The sequence below is a fragment of the Heptranchias perlo genome, chromosome 21, assembly GCF_035084215.1.
Source record: "Heptranchias perlo isolate sHepPer1 chromosome 21, sHepPer1.hap1, whole genome shotgun sequence".
NCBI lineage: Eukaryota > Metazoa > Chordata > Chondrichthyes > Hexanchiformes > Hexanchidae > Heptranchias > Heptranchias perlo.
In genome coordinates, this window is record NC_090345.1 from 47,970,428 (window position 1) to 47,990,929 (window position 20,502).

General features: G+C 42.7%; 1 protein-coding gene across 2 annotated transcripts in view; it reads left to right on the forward strand.

Annotated features, from left to right (window-relative positions):
- The window catches only part of sirt1 (sirtuin 1), a 34,997-nt gene that overhangs the window by 2,330 nt on the left and 12,165 nt on the right, over positions 1-20,502 (forward strand). Inside the window, exons 2-7 of one of the 2 annotated variants that reach the window (XM_068002620.1) lie at positions 3,039-3,182; positions 9,783-10,024; positions 11,149-11,301; positions 13,042-13,189; positions 14,027-14,106; positions 14,618-14,804. In XM_068002620.1, coding sequence (XP_067858721.1) covers positions 3,039-3,182; positions 9,783-10,024; positions 11,149-11,301; positions 13,042-13,189; positions 14,027-14,106; positions 14,618-14,804 — 954 coding nt within the window. The remainder of the gene's footprint in view (positions 1-3,038; positions 3,183-9,782; positions 10,025-11,148; positions 11,302-13,041; positions 13,190-14,026; positions 14,107-14,617; positions 14,805-20,502) is intronic. The other variant, XM_068002621.1, reaches the window with a different exon arrangement.

A 20,502-nucleotide genomic window follows, 5' to 3' on the forward strand; every position in this document is an offset into this window, starting at 1 on the left:
AATTTTAAATTTGTTTACACTATGCAACAATAAATTGGCATTTACTAAGCGCCTTTAGCATAGAAACATGTCCCAAGATGCTCTACAGAGTGTAAAAGTGGACACCAAGCATACATGGAGGAGATAAAAGGGGTTGAATAAATGGGTTTAAGAAAGGCTTTTAAAGGTGGGGATAGAGAAAGCAAGGTGGGGGGGCGGGGGTGGGGGGGGAGGTTTAAGGAAGAAGTTCCAGCGAGCAGGGTCTAGACAGCTGAAAGCCCTGCCATCAATGGAGGAACAGAAAGAGGGTGGATGTACAGGCCAGCTTTAAAGGAGCACGTTGTTCTATTTGCAGCAAGTAATGTAACTAGAATTGAAGAGAGACATTAAAAGTGGAGCTATGTGTCTCTCTTTAAAGTTGTAGACAGGTTTACATGTTTTCTCAGGTTTTGGCGCAGTGCGGAGTGGGCGCCGGGCTTGGCGCAATACATGTACTGCATTGCAGATCACGTAGTGGCAAATGCATACTGAGGGCTATAGTCAATTTAAAAAGTCTTGTGTCCCTATCTAATCCAGTTTTCAACTATGTTTCTAGATTTTAAATAATTAACTGGATTTTGCTTTAAAAGCAACGGTGAGGCTAACAGTGCTCACCGTTTATTTATGTGCAAATAGAACAGTAACTTCCGGCAATCGCACGTGCGCAGTTAAACACCGAAATCAGGAAGTTGCCGTTCTAGATGAGATGCTCCTCCAAAAGCTGTGTGAAAACGGCATCTCGCCAGCCGACTCACCATTCAAATATTGAACGGCATGAAGTTCCTGTACTTAGCTTATAGATACGGACTAACCTCACCAACAAAAGTTAGGGCTTGTCCATTCCGGTGTAAGTACCCTTTTAACGGTGTGGTAAGTCTTAATTTCTACCAAGCAACCTGTCTGGCACTGAAAATTAACTTTTATAAGTGTGGGGTCTCGTTCCTTCAGATTTTAATTATTGTTGGACATTTTTTAAAAAACACTAATACATTTTTTTATTTTTACTTTTTCTTTCATCTCTGTCTCTTAATTCAATCTTTCTTTCCCTCTCTTGAAGTGATATATTTCGGTAGGAAGAACCAGGAGAGGCAATATAAACTAGCGGGCGCAACTCTAAAAGGGGTAGAGGAAGAGAGAGATTTGGGGGTATATGTGCACTAATTGTTGAAGGTGGCAGGGCAGGACGAGAATGCGGTTAAAAAAGCATACGGGGTCCTGGGCATGGAGTACAAAAGTATGGAAGTCATGATAAACCTTTATAAAACACTGGTTTGGCCACAACTGAAGTATTGTGTCCAGTTCTGGGCACCGCACTTTAGGAAAGATGTGAAGGCCTTAGAGAGGGTGCGGAAGAGATTTACTCGAATGATTCCAGGGATGAGGGACTTAAATTATGTGGATATTCTGGAGAAGCTGGGGTCGTTCTCCTTGGAATAGAGACGGTTGAGGAGGAGATTTGATGGAGGTATTCAAAATCATGAAGGGTCTAGACAGAGTAGATAGAGAGAAACTGTTCCCATTGACGGAAGGGTCAAGAACCAGAGGACATAGATTTAAGGTGATTTGCAAAAGAACCAAAGGTGACATGAGGAAAAACCTTTCCACACACCGAGTGGTTAGGATCTGGAATGCACTGCCCGAGGGGGTGGTGGAGGCAGATTCAATCATGGCTTTCAAAAGGGAACTGAATAAATACTTGAAAGGAAAAAAATTGCAGGGCTATGGGGATAGGGTGGGGGAGTGGGACTGGCTGGATTGCTCTTGCATTGCACCGACTCGATGGGCCGAATGACCTTCTTCCGTGCTGTAACCTCTCTGATTCTTTATTTTGCTTTCTGTACCTGATCTGTCATTGAATTCACTATTCTAACTTAGACTTCCTACTTCAGACTCCGTGCTGCTGATTAACAATTCTTCAATCTGATTGGTTAAGGAGATACACAGTTGCTTGCCCCGTTCACACAGGTCCCAGATGCCCTAGAGAGGACGCCAGGCCATTTGGCTGTCCCGTTGACGGTAACTTGCCATGCGGAACCCAATAGAAAGTCTATGGGCAAGTGCAAGTCTTACGAACGGATGGTGCAGTTTGTTTGCTGCTGACAGCAAAACCCAGCCCCTTATTTTGAGTGACTATGGTATAGTTCAGGTATGTCACTCTCACCTCTGAGTCAGAAGGTTGTGTGTTCAAGTCTCACTCTTGAGGGAGCGCTGCACTGTCGGAGGTGCCGTCTTTTGTTGAGACGTTAAACCGAGGCCCCGTCTGCCCTCTCAGATGGATGTAAGAGATCCCATGGCCACTATTCAAAGAAGAGCAGGGGAGTTCGCCCCGGTGTCCTGGCCAATATTCATCACTCAAGCAAAATCACTTTTTAAAAAAAACAGATTATCTGGTCGTTTTCACATTGCTGTTTGTGGGATCTTGCTGTGTGCAAATTGCCTGCTGCGTTTCCTGCATTGCACCCTGGTGGATCTTATAGGGTCAGGCTAATTATAATCAACGTGGTGGGTTCCCATTGAGTTTTCTGTTCTCAACAGGTCGCCTGCCTTGGGGGGAATCGCTGTGTTACTTGCCACGGTGCTGGCAGAAAATGTTTTTGGATCATTTTTTTCCCAAATTACCGCAGGGCCTAGTGCGTTTGATTGCTCTGTGATTGCACTATGAAAAGCAGCCCGTCTAATTTGAATGCCCCCTCAGCTGCCCTAATGCTGGGCATCTGCCGCCCAGTGTTGCAGGGGCATTCGTGCCAGAAAATATGTCAAGTGATGTATTTCCATCGTTAAGATTTAATTTGGATGCACCTGTCCAAATGTGGGGATGCGGCGGCATGTCCCATTAGTGGCAGGCGAGAATGGGGAACCAGCTGAATGGCTTCCACTGTGTTTCCCTCATTAACCTACCCGAAAATGGGCAGAAAATCCAGGCCATGAGCAAGCAGCTTTGGTTGCAATGTACAGGTGATAACTTTGTCAATAAAAACTGTAGTATTGCTGTTTTTACAGTAGTTTTTTTAAAATTTCAGACAGCCTACCTATGGGACATGCAGTAAATGCTGCTTCTGAGGAAATCGTTCCAAATGGGATTCGTTCATGGGAGAGTGACGAAGATGACAAAACATCTCACGCAAGCTCGAGTGACTGGACCCCACGTACCCGGATAGGTACAGGTTAATACGTTAATGGAGGATTATTTCAGCTGGGGGATGGAAGCTCAAATGGTATTAACTCTTGCACAGATTTCCTTGTGTATATGCACCATACTGGAATGATTTCACCGGCACTCACCAACACATTGCTTGCAAGTCGGTGTGATTCTTGCCCCTGCTGCTGTTTCGTCTCCTCCACCCCCCACCCCTCTCCACTTCACTATCCGTGGCCATGCACTCTGAAATTCTCTTCTGAAGCCCTCTGCCTTGTTACATGCTACTTAGCACAATGAAGCTGCCTGATGATCGTTAGTGGTCCAAGCTATGTATGGTTTTTAAAAACTGCTCTAGTGCACTTGATTGTGTTATATACTGAATGGTGGATACGGCTTTAAACTAGCAAGATGGGGGGAGGGATCTGGTAGCAATAACAAGCCTAAAGATAAAAGAAACAGGACATGAGTAAAGGTCAGACTAGGGTAAGGAATAAAGATAACATAAACGGTCAAGGAACAAATACAGTAATAAAACAGAAGTATAATAAAGGGACTATTAAAAATAAAGTAAAAGGAACAATTGTTAAAGACAAATTAAACTGCCTGCACAGCAATGTACACAGCGTCCAAAATAAAACGGGGGAACTGGAGGCAATAATCCGTAGTGAGGAATCAGATGTAGTAGGAATAACTGAAACAGGACTGGCAACTAAATATTGCAGGTTATATAATCAGAAAGGACGGAAGATGATGATGTGGGGGGTGGTGGAGTAGCTGTACTAATTAGAGATAACATAATGGCAGTAGGAAAAATAACATAGAAACAGAATCCATATGGATTGAAATAATAGTGGTATACTACAGACCACCTAATAGTTAAAAGGAGGTGGAGGAAGAAATATGTAAGCAAATATATGAAATGAGTAAAGGACATAGAATAATAATCATGGGAGATTTTAACTACCCCCAAATAAACTGGCAAGAAGAGGTAGGTAAAGGGGTACAGGGAATGGAGTTTTTACAATGAGTGCAGGACTCCTTTCTTACCCAGTATGTAAAAAGTCCAACAAGAGAGGAAACACTGTTGGACCTTGTAATGGGAAATGAACCAGAACAGATGAGAAGTAAATGTACGAGAACATCTAGGCAATAGTGATCACAACATAATAAGGTTTAAGATCAAGATTGAGAAGGACAAAAGTAAGACAAAGACCAAAAGCTGGTTTTAAGGGGATGAGAATGGAACTAGGGAAAATAAACTGGAAAAAATTATTGACAAAGAAATAGAACAGGAGTAGGAAACATTTAAAATGGTGATCCAGGGGAAATATATCCCACTAAAAAGCAAGAACAAACTAGCCAGTAATGACACACATTGGATGAATAAAGAAATAAGGGCACTAAAGAAAAAGGCATACACTAAGTACAGACAATAAAGGAGAGGATGACAAAAGGGAATATGAAAAGGTTAGGAAAGAAGTCAAAAAAACAATTTAGGAAAGCAAAGAGAAACTGAAATTAAATTATCAAGGAATATAAAAAGAAATGGTAAATTGCAGACACATAATTAACAAAAGAAAAATCAGGATGGGGATAGAGCCACTAAGGGATACACACGCTAAACTCACAGGTAATGACAGCAAAATGGCAGAAATATTAAATAATTACTTTGCCTCAGTATTTACCAGGGGCAATAACATGGTGGGCATGACATTAGAAGAAGAGATCAAAAAAGATAAAGACATTTAAGATAGAAAAATCAAACTTAAAGAGGATAAAACCCCTGGTCTGGATGGATTGCATCATTCATATTAAAATAAGTTAGGGAAGAGACATCAGAGACACTATTACATATATATAAAAATTCATTAGAAAAGGGAATAGTGCCAGAGGACTGGTGGACAGTTAATGTGATTCCTGTATTTAAAAAGGGAGATAGAACAAGTCCAGGGAACTGTAGACCAATTAGTTTAACGTCAGTGGTAGGAAAGATAATGGAATCTTTACTCAAAAATGTAATAGAAAAACATCTAGAAACTGAAAATATAATAAAGAATGGTCAGCATGGATTTCAGAAGGGAAGGTCATGCTTGACCAACCTTATTGAATTCTTTGAAGAAGTAACAGAGAGTAGACAAGGGTAATGTAGTAGATGTAATATATTTGGATTTTCAAAAGGCCTTTGATAAGGTACCACATAATAGACTCATGACTAAGGTCGGAGCACGTGGAGTCAGGAAACAAGTAGCAGAATGGATAGCAAGCTGGCTACAAAACAGAAAACAGAGAGTAGAGATTAAAGGTAGTTACTCAGATTGGCAAAAGGTGGGAAGTGATGGTCCACAGGGATCGGTGCTGGGGCCACTGTTGTTCACAATTTACATAAACATTTGGATTCGGGAATCGGAAGCACAATTTCAAAATTTGCGGCGACACCAAATTGGGGGGTATAGTTAATACTGAGGAGGAATGCGACAAAATATAGGAAGACATTAATAAACTTGCAGAATGGGCGTGTAATTGGCAAATGAATTTCAATATAGATAAGTATGAGGTGGTACATTTTGTAGGAAGAATAAGGAGGCCACATACTGCTTGGATAATAAGAGTCTAAATGGGATAGAGGAGCAAAGGAATCTGGGGGTACAGATATAAAAATTACTAAAAGTAGCGAAGCAGGTTAATACGGCCATTTTTTTAAAAAAGCAAACCAAGCACTGGGGTTCATCTCTAGAGGGATGGAAATGAAAAGCAGAGAAGTTATGTTAAACTTGTATAGAACCTTGGTTAGACCACACTTGGAGTACTGTGCACAGTTCTGGTCTCTATATTATCAAAAGTATATAGAGGAACTGGAGAAGGTACAAAAAAGATTTACTAGGATGATACCAGAACTGAGAGGTTATACTTTTCAGGAAAGATTGAGCAGTCGGGGGCTTTTTTTTTAGAAAAGAGAAGACTGAGGGGTGACCCGATAGAGGCCTTTAAGATTATGAAAGGGTTTGATAGGGTAGATGTTTCTACTAGACCAGAACTGGGGGCCATTAATATAAATAGTCACTAATAAATCCAATAGGGAATTCAGGAGAAACTTCTTTATCCAGAGAGTGGTTAGAATGTGCAACTTGCTACCACAAGGAGTAGTTGAGGCGAATAGCATAGATGCATTTAAGGGGAAGCTAGATAAACACATGAGGGAGAAAGGAGTAGAAGGATATGCTGATAGGGTTAGATGAAGAAGGGTGGGAGGAGGCTCGTATAGAGCATAAACATCAGCTTGGGCCGAATGGCCTGTTTCTGTGCTGTACATTTGATGTAATTCTATGTCACAGTAAAGGAGGAGGTAGTAGAGAAATTGGATAGCATAAAAATAGATGAAGAGGTACGTAAAAGGTCGGCAGCGCTCAAAGTAGAAAAGTCACCTGGTCCGGATGGGATACATCCTAGGTTACTGAGGGAAGTAAGGGTGGAAATTGTGGAGGCTCTGGCCACAATCTTCCAATCCTCCCTAGATATGCAGATGGCGCTAGAGGACTCAAGGATTGCAAATGTTACACCCCTGTTCAAAAAAGGGGAGAGGGATAAATCCAGCAATGACAGGCCAGTCAGCCTAACATTGGTGGTGGGGAAACTTTGAGACAATAACCTGGGACAAAATGAATTGGCACTTGGAGAAATATGGGTTAATAAATGAAAGCCAGCACAGATTTGTTAAAGGCAAATCCTTTGATGAAGTAATGGAGAGGGTTGATGAGGGTAGTGCGGTTGATGTCGTGTATATGGACTTTGAAAAGGCGCTTGATGAAGTACCACATAATAGACTTGTTAGCAAAATTGAAGCCCATGGGATTAAAGGGGCAGTGACTGTGTGGATACAAAATTGGCTAAGGGTCAGAAAGCTGAGAGTAGTGGTGAACGGTTGTTTTCAGACTGGAGGGAAGTATACAGTGGTGACCCCAGGGGTCAGTATTAGGACCACTGCTCTTTTTGATATATATTAATGACCTAGACTTGGGTATACAGGGCATAATTTCAAACTTTGCAGATGACAGGAAACTCAGAAATGCAGTAAACAATGAGGAGGATAGTAACAGACTTCAGGAGGACATGGACAGACTGGTGAAATGGGCAGACACATGGCAGATGAAATTTAACAGAGAAGTTTGAATTGATTCATTTTGGTAGGAAGAATGAAGAGAGGCAAAATAAACTAAATGGTTCAATTTTAAAGGGGGTGCAGAAATAGAGACATCTGGGGGTGTATGTACACTAATCTTTTGAAGGTGGCAGGACAAGGTGAGAAGGCTGTTAAAAAAGCATGTAGGATCCTTGGCTTTATAAGTAGAGGCATAAGAGTACAAAAGCAAGGAAATAATGCTAAACTTTTATAAAACACTGGTTAGGCCCTAGCTGGAGTGTTATGGCCAATTCTGGGCACCACAACTTAGGAAGGATGTCAAGTCCTTAAGGTGCAGAGGAGATTAACTAGAATGGTACCAGGAATGAGGGACTTCAGTAATGTGAATAGACTGGAGAAGTTGGGGTTCTCCTTAGAGCAGAGAAGGTTAAGGGGAGATTTGATAGAGGTGTTCAAAATCATGAACGGTTTTAAAGAGCAAATAAGGAGAAACTGTTTCCAGTGGCAGAAGAATCAGTAACCAGAGGACACAGATTTAAGATAATTGGCAAAAGAGCCAGAAGCGAGATGAGAAAAAACATTTACACAGTGAGTTGTTATAATCTGGGATGCACTGCCTGAAAGGGTGGTTGTAGCAGGTTCAATAATAACTTTCAAAAGGGATTTGGATAAACACTTGAAGGAGAAAAAATTACAGGGCTATGGGGAAAAAGCAGGGGAGTGGGACTAGTTGGATAGCTCTTACAAAAAGCTGGCACAGGCACGATTGGCTGAATGGCCTCCTTCTGTGCTGTATCATTCTTTGAGTCTATGATACTGTGACAGGATATAGTTTTGATGCATCTATGCTGGAGATGATGTGCAGGTGATAGGGCATAGTTTAGGTATCCATATGCTGGTGCTCACAGTCTCAGCTGCATCCCTCTGGGGAGCTGTTGACAGTAATTTTGGTACAGATGTGTTCTGGTATAGGTGGGCCTGCTGTCGCCTGGTTCCAGTCCTACTTATCCAATTGTAGCCAGAGAACCTCTTACAATGGCTTATTTTCCCACTCCAGCACCGTTACCTCTGGGTCCCCCAAGGATCTATCCTTGGCCCCATCCTATTTCTTATCTGCATGCTGCCTCTTGGCGACATCATCCGAAAACATGTCAGGTTCCACGTGTATGCTGATGACTCTCCGCTCTAGCTCACTACGACCTCCCTCGACCCTTCCACTGCCTCTGATTTGCCACGCTGCTTGTCTGACATCCAATATTGGATGAGTGGAAATTTCCTCCAATGAAATATTGGGAAGACCGAAGCCATTGTCTTTGGTCCCCGCCACAAACTCCGTTCCACAGCCACTGACTCCATCACTCTCCCTGGCCACTGTCTTGAGGCTGAACCAGACCGTTCACAATCTCCTCATCCTATTTAACCCTCAGCTGAGCTTCTAACTCCATCACCAAGACCGCCTACTTCCACCTTTGTAACATCGCCCGTCTCCGCCCTTGCCTCAGCCCATCTGCTGAAACTCTCATCCATGCCTTTGTTACCCCTAGACTCGACTATTCCAGTGCTTTCCTGGCTAGCCTCCCACCTCCCTTCCTCCATAAACTTGAGCTCATCCAAAACTCTGCTGCCCGTATCCTAACTCGCACCAAGTCCTGCTCATCCATCACCCTTGTGCTCGCTGACTTACATTGGCTCCCAGTCTGGTAACACCTTAATTTTAAAATTCTCATCCTTGTGTTCAAATCCCTCCATGGCCTCGCTTCTCCCTATCTCTGTAATCTCCTACAGTCCTCTGAGATCTCTGGACTCCTCCATTTTTGGCCTCTTGTGCTTTCCATATTTCCTTTGCCCCACTATTGGCGGCCATGCCTTCAGCTGCCTAGGCCCTAAGCTCTGGAATTCCCTCCCTAAACCTCTCTGCCTCTCTACCTCTCCTCCTTTAAGACACTCCTTAAAACCAACCTCTGACCAAGTTTTTGGTCACTTGTCCAAATATCTCTGTGGCTCGGTGTCACATTTGGTCTGAGAATGCTCCTGTTAAGCACTTTTTGGGACGTTTTGCTATGTTAAATGTGCAACATTAATGCAAGTTGTTGCTAACATCCAATGACGGAGAAAGACAAGTCCTGCCTAATCTTATTTTTCTTGACAATTTCTCCCCTTCCTTCTTGGTCATTGATTCCTTACTAAGATATGATTTCACAAGCTTTGGTTGGCTGTCAATATCTTGCTCAAGTCATCATGTTCACCTGTAAGCTTTGACCGTGAGAATGGCAGGCTATTCAACTGAGAGTCTAACAGTTGAGCCCTATCTTCACATGATGTCCACAGGCATGTATTTCAAGCAGGAGTCAGGGGATAATAATCAGGAGGGGGAATCTGCTGCCAGCAGTTGAACTGAGAATGCTGATGTTATGTTCAAACTATCTATCTTCTTTCAAACTAACTTTTTTTGAATGGCTAACTTTTCCCTTTCTCCTTTCCAACTAGGTCCTTATAGTTTTGTCCAGCAACACCTTATGCTGGGTACAGACCCCCGGTCTATTCTGAAGGATCTGTTGCGAGGGAACAGTCCTCCACCCGACCTCGATGACATGACACTGTGGCAGATTGTTCTCAACATTTTGTCAGAGCCACCAAAACGGAAGAAGCGCAAAGATATTAACATGCTAGAGGATGTGGTGAGGATCTTGAAGGAGAGCAAGAAAATCATGGTCCTGACTGGAGCTGGGGTATGTGTTAAGGAAAAGTGCTGAATAATAATTGAGACACCATGATTTAATGATCCTGGTAACAGTTGTAATCATTGATGACGGGTGGAACAGCAACACTGTTATCAAATCAAACTTGTCTTCCACAAATCAGAACCTAGTCATTTTTGACGACTTTTTTTTAACTAGCGTGGACTTGCAATAAACTTGATAAAACTAATCTCTCTGACTTGCCTGCCATTCAGATTGGGAGGATGCAGTGGTTTAACACTTCTGGATTCTGAGTTTGAATCCAGCCCATACTGAGGGGATGAAAGCCTCCCATCTCTGCTCATGTGAAATCAATGTGGATGAGCCTGAGCTCAGTTTCTAGTGGTTGGTCCATAGTGCTGTTCTCACTCAGCAATCAGGAGAGTTGCTATTGAAATGGAAAAACAACCAGTGCAGTTTGATGCTCTTGTTCTCCTAAGGTTAGGATCGAGCCCTTTGGTGAAAAATGCCCCAGATACTGAATTGCAGAGTGCTTTATAACTGGGGCATTAAATGATGTGACAGGCACAACAAGGAAGAAATGTATAAAAACCCAACTTGGCTTGGTGAAATTAATCTGATACTGCTACTGTAGAAAGAATGGAAAAACTAACAGGGTCAAAGCAAAATACCTTTAGTAGCCTTGTATTTTATTTTGCCGTGCCTGTGGGCGGTGGGTGTCGGTGCCCCTTTGGGCGGTGGGTGTCGGTGCCCCTTTGGGCGGTGGGTGTCGGTGCCCCTTTGGGCGGTGGGTGTCGGTGCCCCTTTGGGCGGTGGGTGTCGGTGCCCCTTTGGGCTCACCAGTTCAGCTCCGGTGTCTACCCTGTAGGACGCCACCTCCTGTTTGTAAGATTAATGTTTGAACAGTATGTTGGCATTGGTAAAGCTGATACAAAAATATGGGCCAAGACATTCTAAATGGAGTTCCATTGTTCTTTTATAAAATCTTGACTTTACAAATTCACAATGTTTCAATTATCCAGTCAAATTTTTCACTTAATGTATATAGTAAATGGTTTGGATTATTGAATATCTACGTAGAAATGGTATTGGAGGAGCATCCTTTTTGTCTCTGACCTGATCAATATATTTTTGGATTTAATACACTTTTTTAGGTTTCTGTTTCATGTGGAATACCGGACTTCAGATCAAGAGATGGGATTTATGCCAGACTGGCAGTAGACTTTCCAGACCTTCCGGATCCTCACGCTATGTTTGACATTGAATACTTCAGAAAAGATCCCAGACCATTTTTTAAGTTCGCAAAGGTAAATATTACACTGATTGAGAAATTGTAGGAATTTCTGCTGCAAAAATATTGCCATTAACCTAAGGGGTGAGAGACAGGTTGGAACAGAGTGAGAGAAAGACAGTCTGAGAAAAAGATACAGAGAGATAGTCACCCAATTACTATTTATGAGTAAACTTATAAATATTGCCCATATATCTTTTATGAACATGAACTGAGCAGTACTTGTGCCTATACTGTGAGCTGTCCTGTGGCTCACTGTTCCTCCTCGACCTTTCCACTACCGTTGATTGCTGCATGTCTCCTCCAGAGTCATCTCCAAGGCACTGCTCTCTCCTAGTTTCGCTCCTGTCACACTGTTGACTTCATGCCTCCTCAAATGGTGTCTCCTGTTGTGCCTGCACAGTCACCTCTGCATATTACCCCTTAGTGATGTTACCCAGGTACATGGGATCAGCTTCACGTGTATGTTGATGACACCCAGCTTTACCTCACCACCTTCTCATTGCCACCATCTCCAACTGCCTATTGGCATTAAGACATGGAAGAGCTAAAATTCCCTCCAGCTTCAGGTTGGCACAACCAGAGCCATGCTCCTCGGGCCCTGCAAACACCTTCGCGCCTCCAGTTTTGCATTGATCTCCCTTCTGGCTGTCGCTCCATGCTTGGTCCAGAGATGTAGAACATTACGTATTACTCAACCTTGAGCTGAGCTTTCCCTCTTCCTCTACACCTGATTTATCCCCACACCAGATTTCTTTCATTTCCACAACATCACCTGCCTCTCTCCCTCTGCCACCCAAACCCTAGCTGACACCTAGCTGACCTTGCGGTTGGATTTCTCCAATACTCTCCTTTCCAGCCTCCCTGCTTCTACCATTCATAAGCTACAAGTCACCTAGTGCTGTGGCCCATGTCCCCACCTGCACTAAGGCCCATATCCCTAAATCCACTGGAGTTCAGTGTCCCAGAGATGACGTAAAAGATTCTCATCGTCACCTTCAAATCCCTTCAAGGCCTCACTCCTCCCTACTTCCATCATCTCCCCAGCTCTATGTCCCCTCAGCCACCCAACACTGGCCTACTTCTCTTTTCCCCACTGCCTCCATTCCATCATTGGTGATGCTCCTTCAGGTACCTTGCTGCTGCCCTTTGGAACTCCAGCATCTGTTCCTTGGCTCCTCCCTCTGTCTATCAAAAACCTCAAGACCCTCCTTCAATCATGCTTTTGACCCTCTTCCCATTTACCCTTTCCTCGGTTCGGTGTCTAATTGCTGTTCACCACTGTACAAAGCACTCTGAGACTACGCTTGGTATATAATGACTGCTGTAGAAATACGAGCTGTCTCATATTAACTACTTTGACTGTTTGATTTGCTGAAGAACGGTGTGCTCAATTCAGCACTGCATCTCTCCCGATGAGTTAACCTTTAGTAATGGGAACCAGAAGGCTTGAGGTGATGTTGCAGTAGTTTAATTGCTGCTTTACTGACTTTCAAATAATCTTCCACCAAACCAGTCACTATTAAATGGAATGGGAATTTGCTGCGAAAAAAAAACCTATTTAAAGAGGAGGGAACCAATTGCTTGAACACTTGCATATTTTAACTTAATACCCAATACAATCATACTTTTCAGAAGCCTGCTAGGTTTAAAAATTTACCGCTTATTGTGCATGAAGTTTTTGTAAGTTGCTCAGTTAGATATTAATATCAGAACCTTATATTTGAGATTAATTCCACATGTTTTTATTATGCAGGAGATTTATCCTGGTCAGTTCCAGCCATCACTTTGTCACAAGTTTATAGCTTTGCTGGATAAGCAAGAGAGGCTGCTTCGGAATTACACCCAGAACATAGATACCCTGGAGCAGGTTGCTGGCATTCGCAGGATTGTCGAGTGTCATGGTTAGTAGAGGATAATCTCTTATCTAGGCACTAAAATAACTGGATGGGTCTTCCCTCCCTCCCTCCCTCCCTCCCCAACCCCTCCAGCCATTACACATTCTCAAGAGCTGAAAGCATTTTAACATGTATTTTCTGCTCTATTAGTGAGAGCTCTCTCCTATAGTAAAAGCAGCTCAGAGATCTATCTGAAAGATACAAGTTGGGGAATGTGTTGAGCTCCTGTTAAACACACGTTCTCTATGGCCTTGCAGTTCAAGTACAAGGTTACACGGCTCCATTTAGTGGGTTGAGTTTGAAGCCTAGCATTCCGTACCGCTTTGACATGCATGCCGTCTGCATTCTGTCACTTCTCATTTGGACTGGCAGATGATAGTACCATGTTAAGCCAAGCTCGTTTGGTTTTGGGGAGTGGGGCATGAAATGCTGATATTGTCGAGTCCTACCGAGTTAAACACAGAAGTTCACAGCTCACTAAAGGAGACCTGTTAGTGGCTAGGTTCCAGGAAAGGGGAATAATAAGAGATAATTGCTTTTTGTAATTAAAAAAAAAAATCTAAAATTATTATTTGGAGAAAGAAATCTTGTGTTGGATATTGCTGGGGTAATGGTGTAAATTCTATATGTGGAATGTTAGACTCTATAGCACACCTTTGTTCTGTGTTGGGGGAACTATTAACTTGTATGAATTCGGGTCTATTGGTAGCTTTGGATCTGTTACAGTTTCCAAGCTAATCTTCCACACACTAGTCTTTCTGCTAATTATATATTTTTGTAAGAAATATTTGCTGCTGAATTGTGAACGTTACTGTTGTACCGTTTTCTGAAATTTCTCTCTAGGCTCATTTGCGATGGCTTCTTGTCTGATGTGCAAATACAAGGTTGATTGTGAAGCAATTCGAAAAGAAGTTTTCAATCAGGTGAGAAGGAAGCTGCTTTTGTTCTGGGTGAAGCTTTCTTGTAGTTGGTCTTTAAAGTGAGATCACTGAAAGCAACAGTCTATTCTTGGACGTTTAGTCAGGGGCCTGCTTCTCTCCTTCGCTTTAACTGCTGATGAAGAGATACACTGGCACTTTAAGTTCCTCCCTGCCCAGGAGCCTGAGCAGGCTGCCTATTTTCAGGCCACTGTAGCTCTTGAGCTAACCACTGGGAGGTGGGCAAGTCTATGTCTTGATTGATAATCCACGCAATTTTTCCTCTACCCGAGGAATTGTCTGATCACTGAATGTGGACTGTGGCAGCTGTGAAGCTGCATTCTACCCGCTCTGGCACAGTGCACTAATATGCTGTACCACTGGATTGTCTGAAGTTTTTATGCCAGGACTAATTATAGACCAATACACACTTGTTGAGAAATGCATGTGCCTAAATGAGCTGCATGCAGAATAGTTTGTAGCATGGAACTAATTTGTATATTCTGTACCTCATCAGGTAGTTCCTCAGTGCCCGAGGTGTCCTCCTGATGTTCCTCTTGCCATTATGAAACCCGATATAGTGTTCTTTGGAGAAAACTTGCCAGAGCAGTTTCACAGGAGTATGAAGTATGACAAAGATGAGGTTGACCTCCTAATTGTGATTGGATCATCATTAAAAGTGCGGCCAGTGGCCCTCATACCAAGTAAGAAACTCAACCCATTAATTCTGCCTACGTGGAAGGCCTGTGATGCTCAGGGGTGTCAGAGACTTTTTAATACAAGTCAAAAAAAAAGTACAACTTCAAATACGGAAAGCAAAAGGTCACCGACCTGAAACGTTAACCTAGAAAAAAATCTTCCTCCCTCCACAGATGCTGCCTGACCCGCTGAGTGTTTCCAGCATTTTCTATTTTTATTTGAAATACTGAAGTTGAATGTCTATATTGTAACATGCATTCAAAACAGTCTTAACAGTGTAACATAGTAAATAATGTGTTGTCACGATTTGGCACTGAACAAACCATTTGTATTTCAAACAGTGGTGACTTGGACTATGAACTGTTTCCTGTAGAATTTCAGCTTTCGTTGCTCATTTAAAATTGCACTTGGAGCTGGGGTTCTTCCTGCAGCACATTCTACATGGGAGTGTATTCGGTTTGTACCATAATCCGCGCGCTTTTGCAACCTTTACGTACTTAGTGTGTGGACTAAGTTGCCATTTGTGCACTAGTTTTTCTAAGCAGAAGAGATTTGTATTTTATGTTTTTTAGAAATTTGAAGTGAATCTCCTGTCAAATTCTTAATCCAAAGATGCTTGTGTAGTTGGCCAGACACTGGTCTTTCAACACTAGGGCAGCCTAGACTGACGGGATAGAAGTGTCTTCTGTCTTTTGGCTGTAAGGGGTTTACATGTGCCAGCCGTGGCTCAGTGGTAGCACTCTCGTCTCTCCGTCTGAAGGGTATGGGTTCAAGTCCCACTCCTGAGACTTGAGCACGTAATCTAGGCTGACAATCCAGTGCAGTACTGAGGGTGTGTTGCACTATCGGATGAGACGTTAAACCGAGGCCCCATCTGCCCTCTCAGGTGGAAGTAAAAGATCCCATGGCACCGTTTGAAGAAGAGCAGAGGAGTCCTGGCTAATATTTATCCATCAACCAACATCACTAAAACAGATCATCTGATCATTGTCACATTGCTGTTTGTGGAACCTTGCTGTGTGCAATTTGGCTGCTGCGTTTCCTACATTACAACAGTGACTTCAAATGTACCTCATTGGCTGTAAAGTGCTTTGGGACGTCCTGAGGTCTTGAAAGGCGCTGTATAAATGCAAGACTTTACGTGAAATGTGTTTTGATAATCTCAAGGCAGTTCTTGTTAGGCATGGTCATACCAACCTGTAGCCTTAATTCCTATTATCAACAGGGAGAAGGGCATCACAGGAAAGTGTGGGAAATGGGAAAAATGTCACACTGGTGCAGTATAGAGTGCTGTTCTGAATTTTGGGCCAAGGCACATTGTTGATGCAGATTGAAGAGAGATTTACTCTGCTGATGTTGGGAGACTGAGGTGATATTAAACCAACACCTTGTTGACCACAGAATTCATAAAGTAAAAGTGCAAAAATATGCTCCAAGTGAATAATGACAAAAGTAACTATCGTTTGCATGAATTGCTATTTGGAAATCTATTCCATTTCTTACTCTTGAAGAGTGGGGAATAATATACCTGTGGTAGGTATCTATCTGGCTTTTTTGTTTTTGAGATGAATACTGCCTGATGTGTGCTGGTGGATGCCAGATTGCCACTCTGCCACGTGTTCTTGATGGTGAATGATGTGAGCTGCTGATGGATTTGCGATCATAAATGATACAGCACAGAAGGCGGCCATTCGGCCCATCGTGCCTGTGCTGGCCTTTTGAAAGTCCCACTCTCCTGCTCTTTCCCCATAGCCCTGCAATTTTTACCCCTTCAAGTATTTATCCAATTCCCTTTTGAAAGTTACTATTGAATCTGCTTCCACCGCCCTTTCAGGCAGTGCATTCCAGATCATAACAACTCGCTGCGTTATTTTTTTCCTCTGGTTCTTTTGCTGATCACCTTAAATCTGTGTCCTCTGGTTACCAACCCTTCTGCCACTGGAAAAGGTTTCTCCCTATTTACTCTATCAAAACTGTTCATGATTTTAAACACTTCTATCAATCTCCCCTTAACCTTTTCTCCTCCTATGGAGAACAACCCCAGCTTCTCTAGTCTCTCCATATAACTGAAGTGCTTCATCCCTGGTACCATTCTAGTAAATCTCCTCTGCACCCTCTCTAAGGCCTTCACATCCTTCCTAAATTGTAGTGCCCAGAATTGAACACAATACTCCGGCTGGGGCCTAACCAGTGTTTTATAAAGGTTTAGCATAACTTCCTTGCATTTGTACTCTATGCCTCTATTTATAAAGCCAGGGATCCCATATGCCTTTTAACAGCCTCTCAACTTGTCCTGCCACCTTCGAAGATTTGTGTACATACACCCCCAGGTGTCTCTGTTCCTGGACCTTCTTTAAAATTGTATCATTTAGTTTATATTGCGCCTCCTCATACATTTTGTTAGGAAGAATCACTTCTCACCTCTCTGTTAAATTTCATCGGCCATGTGTTTGCCCATTTCACCTGTCTGTCTATGTCCTTCTGAAGTGTGTTGCTATCCTCCACATTGTTTACTGCATTTCTGAGTTTCATGTCATCTGCAAACTTTGAAATTATGCCCTGTATACCCAAGTCCAGGTCATTAATATATTTCAAAAAGAGCAATGGTCCTAATACCAACCCCTGTATGAAAAACATCCGTTCACCACTGCACTCTACTTTGTGTCCTTGAACCAATTGTGTATCTATGTTGCCACTGTCCCTTTAATCGCATTGGCTTTAATTTTGCTGACAAGTCTATTATGTGGTACCTTATCAAACACCTTTTGAAAGCCCATATACACCAACAACTGCAGTACCCTCATTAACCCTCTCCGTTACTTCACCAAAGAACTCAATCAAGTTAGTCAAACATGATGTGCTACTTTTCATTTATTAACCCAGATTTTTCCAAATGCCAATTAATTTTGTCCCAGATTATTGTCTCTAAAAGACTTCCCACCACTGCCGTTAGGCTGACTGGCCTGTAGTTTCTGGGTTTATCCCTCTCCCCTGTTTTGAACTGGGGTGTAACATTTGCAATCCTCCAGTCCCATATCCAAGGGGAACATAGGAACAGGAGTAGGCCATTTAGCCCCTCGTGCCTGCTCCGCCATTTGATAAGATCATGGTTCATCTGTGATCTAACTCCATATACCTGCCTTTGGCCCATATCCCTTAATACCTTTGGTTGCCAAAAAGCTATCCATCTCATTGGGGGATTGGAAGATTGTGGGCAGAGCTTTTTCAATTTTCACCCTAATTTGAAAACCTTTCCCTTTCTGAATGTGATGACTCGTGTTGTGAATCAGTTATGTCATGAGCAGTGTTGGCCATTTTTGAAAGTGTGGGTAGTGCATGTTGGGCTGTTCATCCCTGGGGACTGCCATGGTTGAAGCCGAGACATAAGAACATAAGAAATAGGAGCAGGAGTAGGCCAATCGGCCCCTCGAGCCTGCTCCGCCATTCAATAAGATCATGGCTGATCTGATCCTAACCTCAAATCTAAATTCATGTCCAATTTCCTGCCCGCTCCCCGTAACCCCTAATTCCCTTTACTTCTAGGAAACTGTCTATTTCTGTTTTAAATTTATTCAATGATGTAGCTTCCACAGCTTCCTGGGGCAGCAAATTCCACAGACCTACTACCCTCTGAGTGAAGAAGTTTCTCCTCATCTCAGTTTTGAAAGAGCAGCCCCTTATTCTAAGATTATGCCCCCTAGTTCTAGTTTCACCCATCCTTGGGAACATCCTTACCGCATCCACCCGATCAAGCCCCTTCACAATCTTATATGTTTCAATAAGATCGCCTCTCATTCTTCTGAACTCCAATGAGTAGAGTCCCAATCTATTCAACCTCTCCTCATATGTCCGCCCCCTCATCCCCGGGATTAACCGAGTGAACCTTCTTTGTACTGCCTCGAGAGCAAGTATGTCTTTTCCTAAGTATGGAGACCAAAACTGTATGCAGTATTCCAGGTGCGGTCTCACCAATACCTCCCTGTTTTTATATTCTATCCCCCTAGCAATAAAAGCCAACATTCCGTTGGCCTTCTTGACCACCTGCTGCACCTGCATACTAACCTTTTGATTTTCTTGCACTTGGACCCCCAGATCCCTTTGTACTGCAGTACTTTCCAGTTTCTCGCCATTAAGATAATAACTTGCTCTCCGATTTTTCCTGCCAAAGTGCATAACCTCACATTTTCCAATATTGTATTGCATCTGCCAAATCTCCGCCCACTCACCCAGCCTGTCTATATCCCCTTGCAGGTTATTTATGTCCTCCTCACTCTCTACTTTCCCTCCCAACTTTGTATCATCTGCAAACTTTGATATGTTACACTCGGTCCCCTCCTCCAAATCGTTAATATAGATTGTAAAGAGTTGGGGACCCAGCACTGACCCCTGCGGAACACCACTGGCTACTGGTTGCCAGTCCGAGAATGAACCATTTATCCCAACTCTTTGCTTCCTGTTAGATAACCAATGCTCCACCCATGCCAGAATAATACCCCCAATCCAGTGATTCTTTATCTTGAGCAATAATCTTTTATGTGGCACCTTGTCGAATGCCTTCTGGAAGTCTAAATACACTACGTCCACTGGTTCCCTTTTATCCACCCTGTACGTTATGTCCTCAAAGAACTCAAGCAAATTTGTCAGACATGACTTCCCCTTCATAAAGCCATGCTGACTTTGTCCTATTAAATTATGTTTATCCAAATGTTCCACTACTGTCTCCCTTTCTTAATCAATCCTTCAGTTACTTTTTGCTGTCTTTTGAAGACTTCCCAATCTTCTATCCTCCCACTAAGTTTGGCTACCTTTATATGTCCTTGTTTTTAGTCGGATACTATCCAAAATTTTACCCACCACAGATGTTAGGCTAACTGGTCTATAATTTCCAGCCTTCTGCCTACTACCCTTTTTAAATAAGGGTGTTACATTAGCAGTTTTCCAATCTGCCGGGACCTTTGCCGATTCCAGAGAATTTTGGAAAATTATTACCAAAGCATCCACAATCCCTACTGCCACTTCCCTCAAGACCCTAGGATGTAAGCCATCAGGTCCAGGGGATTTATCCGCCTTGAGTCCCATTAATTTACTGAGTACCAATTCCTTAGTGATTTTAATCGTATTTAGCTCCTCCCCCCCCCCCCCCCCCCCCCGAGAGTCCCCTGTTTGTCCAGTGTTGGGATATTCTTAGTGTCCTCTACGGTAAAGACTGAAACAAAATATTTGTTCAGCATTTTTGCCATCTCCATGTTTCCCACCATTAATTTCCCGGTCTCATCCTCTAAGGGACCTACGTTTGCCTTAGCCACCTTTTTCTTTTTCTATAACTATAGAAACTCTTGCTATCTGTTTTTATATTTTTTGCTAATTTATTTTCATAATCTCTCTTCCCTTTCTTATTCAATCCTTCAGTTACTTTTTGCTGTCTTTTGAAGACTTCCCAATCTTCTATCCTCCCACTAAGTTTGGCTACCTTATATGTCCTTGTTTTTAGTCGGTAACTATCCTTAATTTCTTTACTTAGCCACGGATGGCTGTCATTTCTTTTACACCCTTTTTTCCTCAGTGGAATATATATTTTTTGAAAGTTGTAAAATAACTCCTTAAATGAACACCACTGCTGATGTACCGTCTTACCCTTTAATCTATTTTCCCAGTCCACTTTAATCAATTCCGCTCTCATACCATCATAGTCTCCTTTATTCA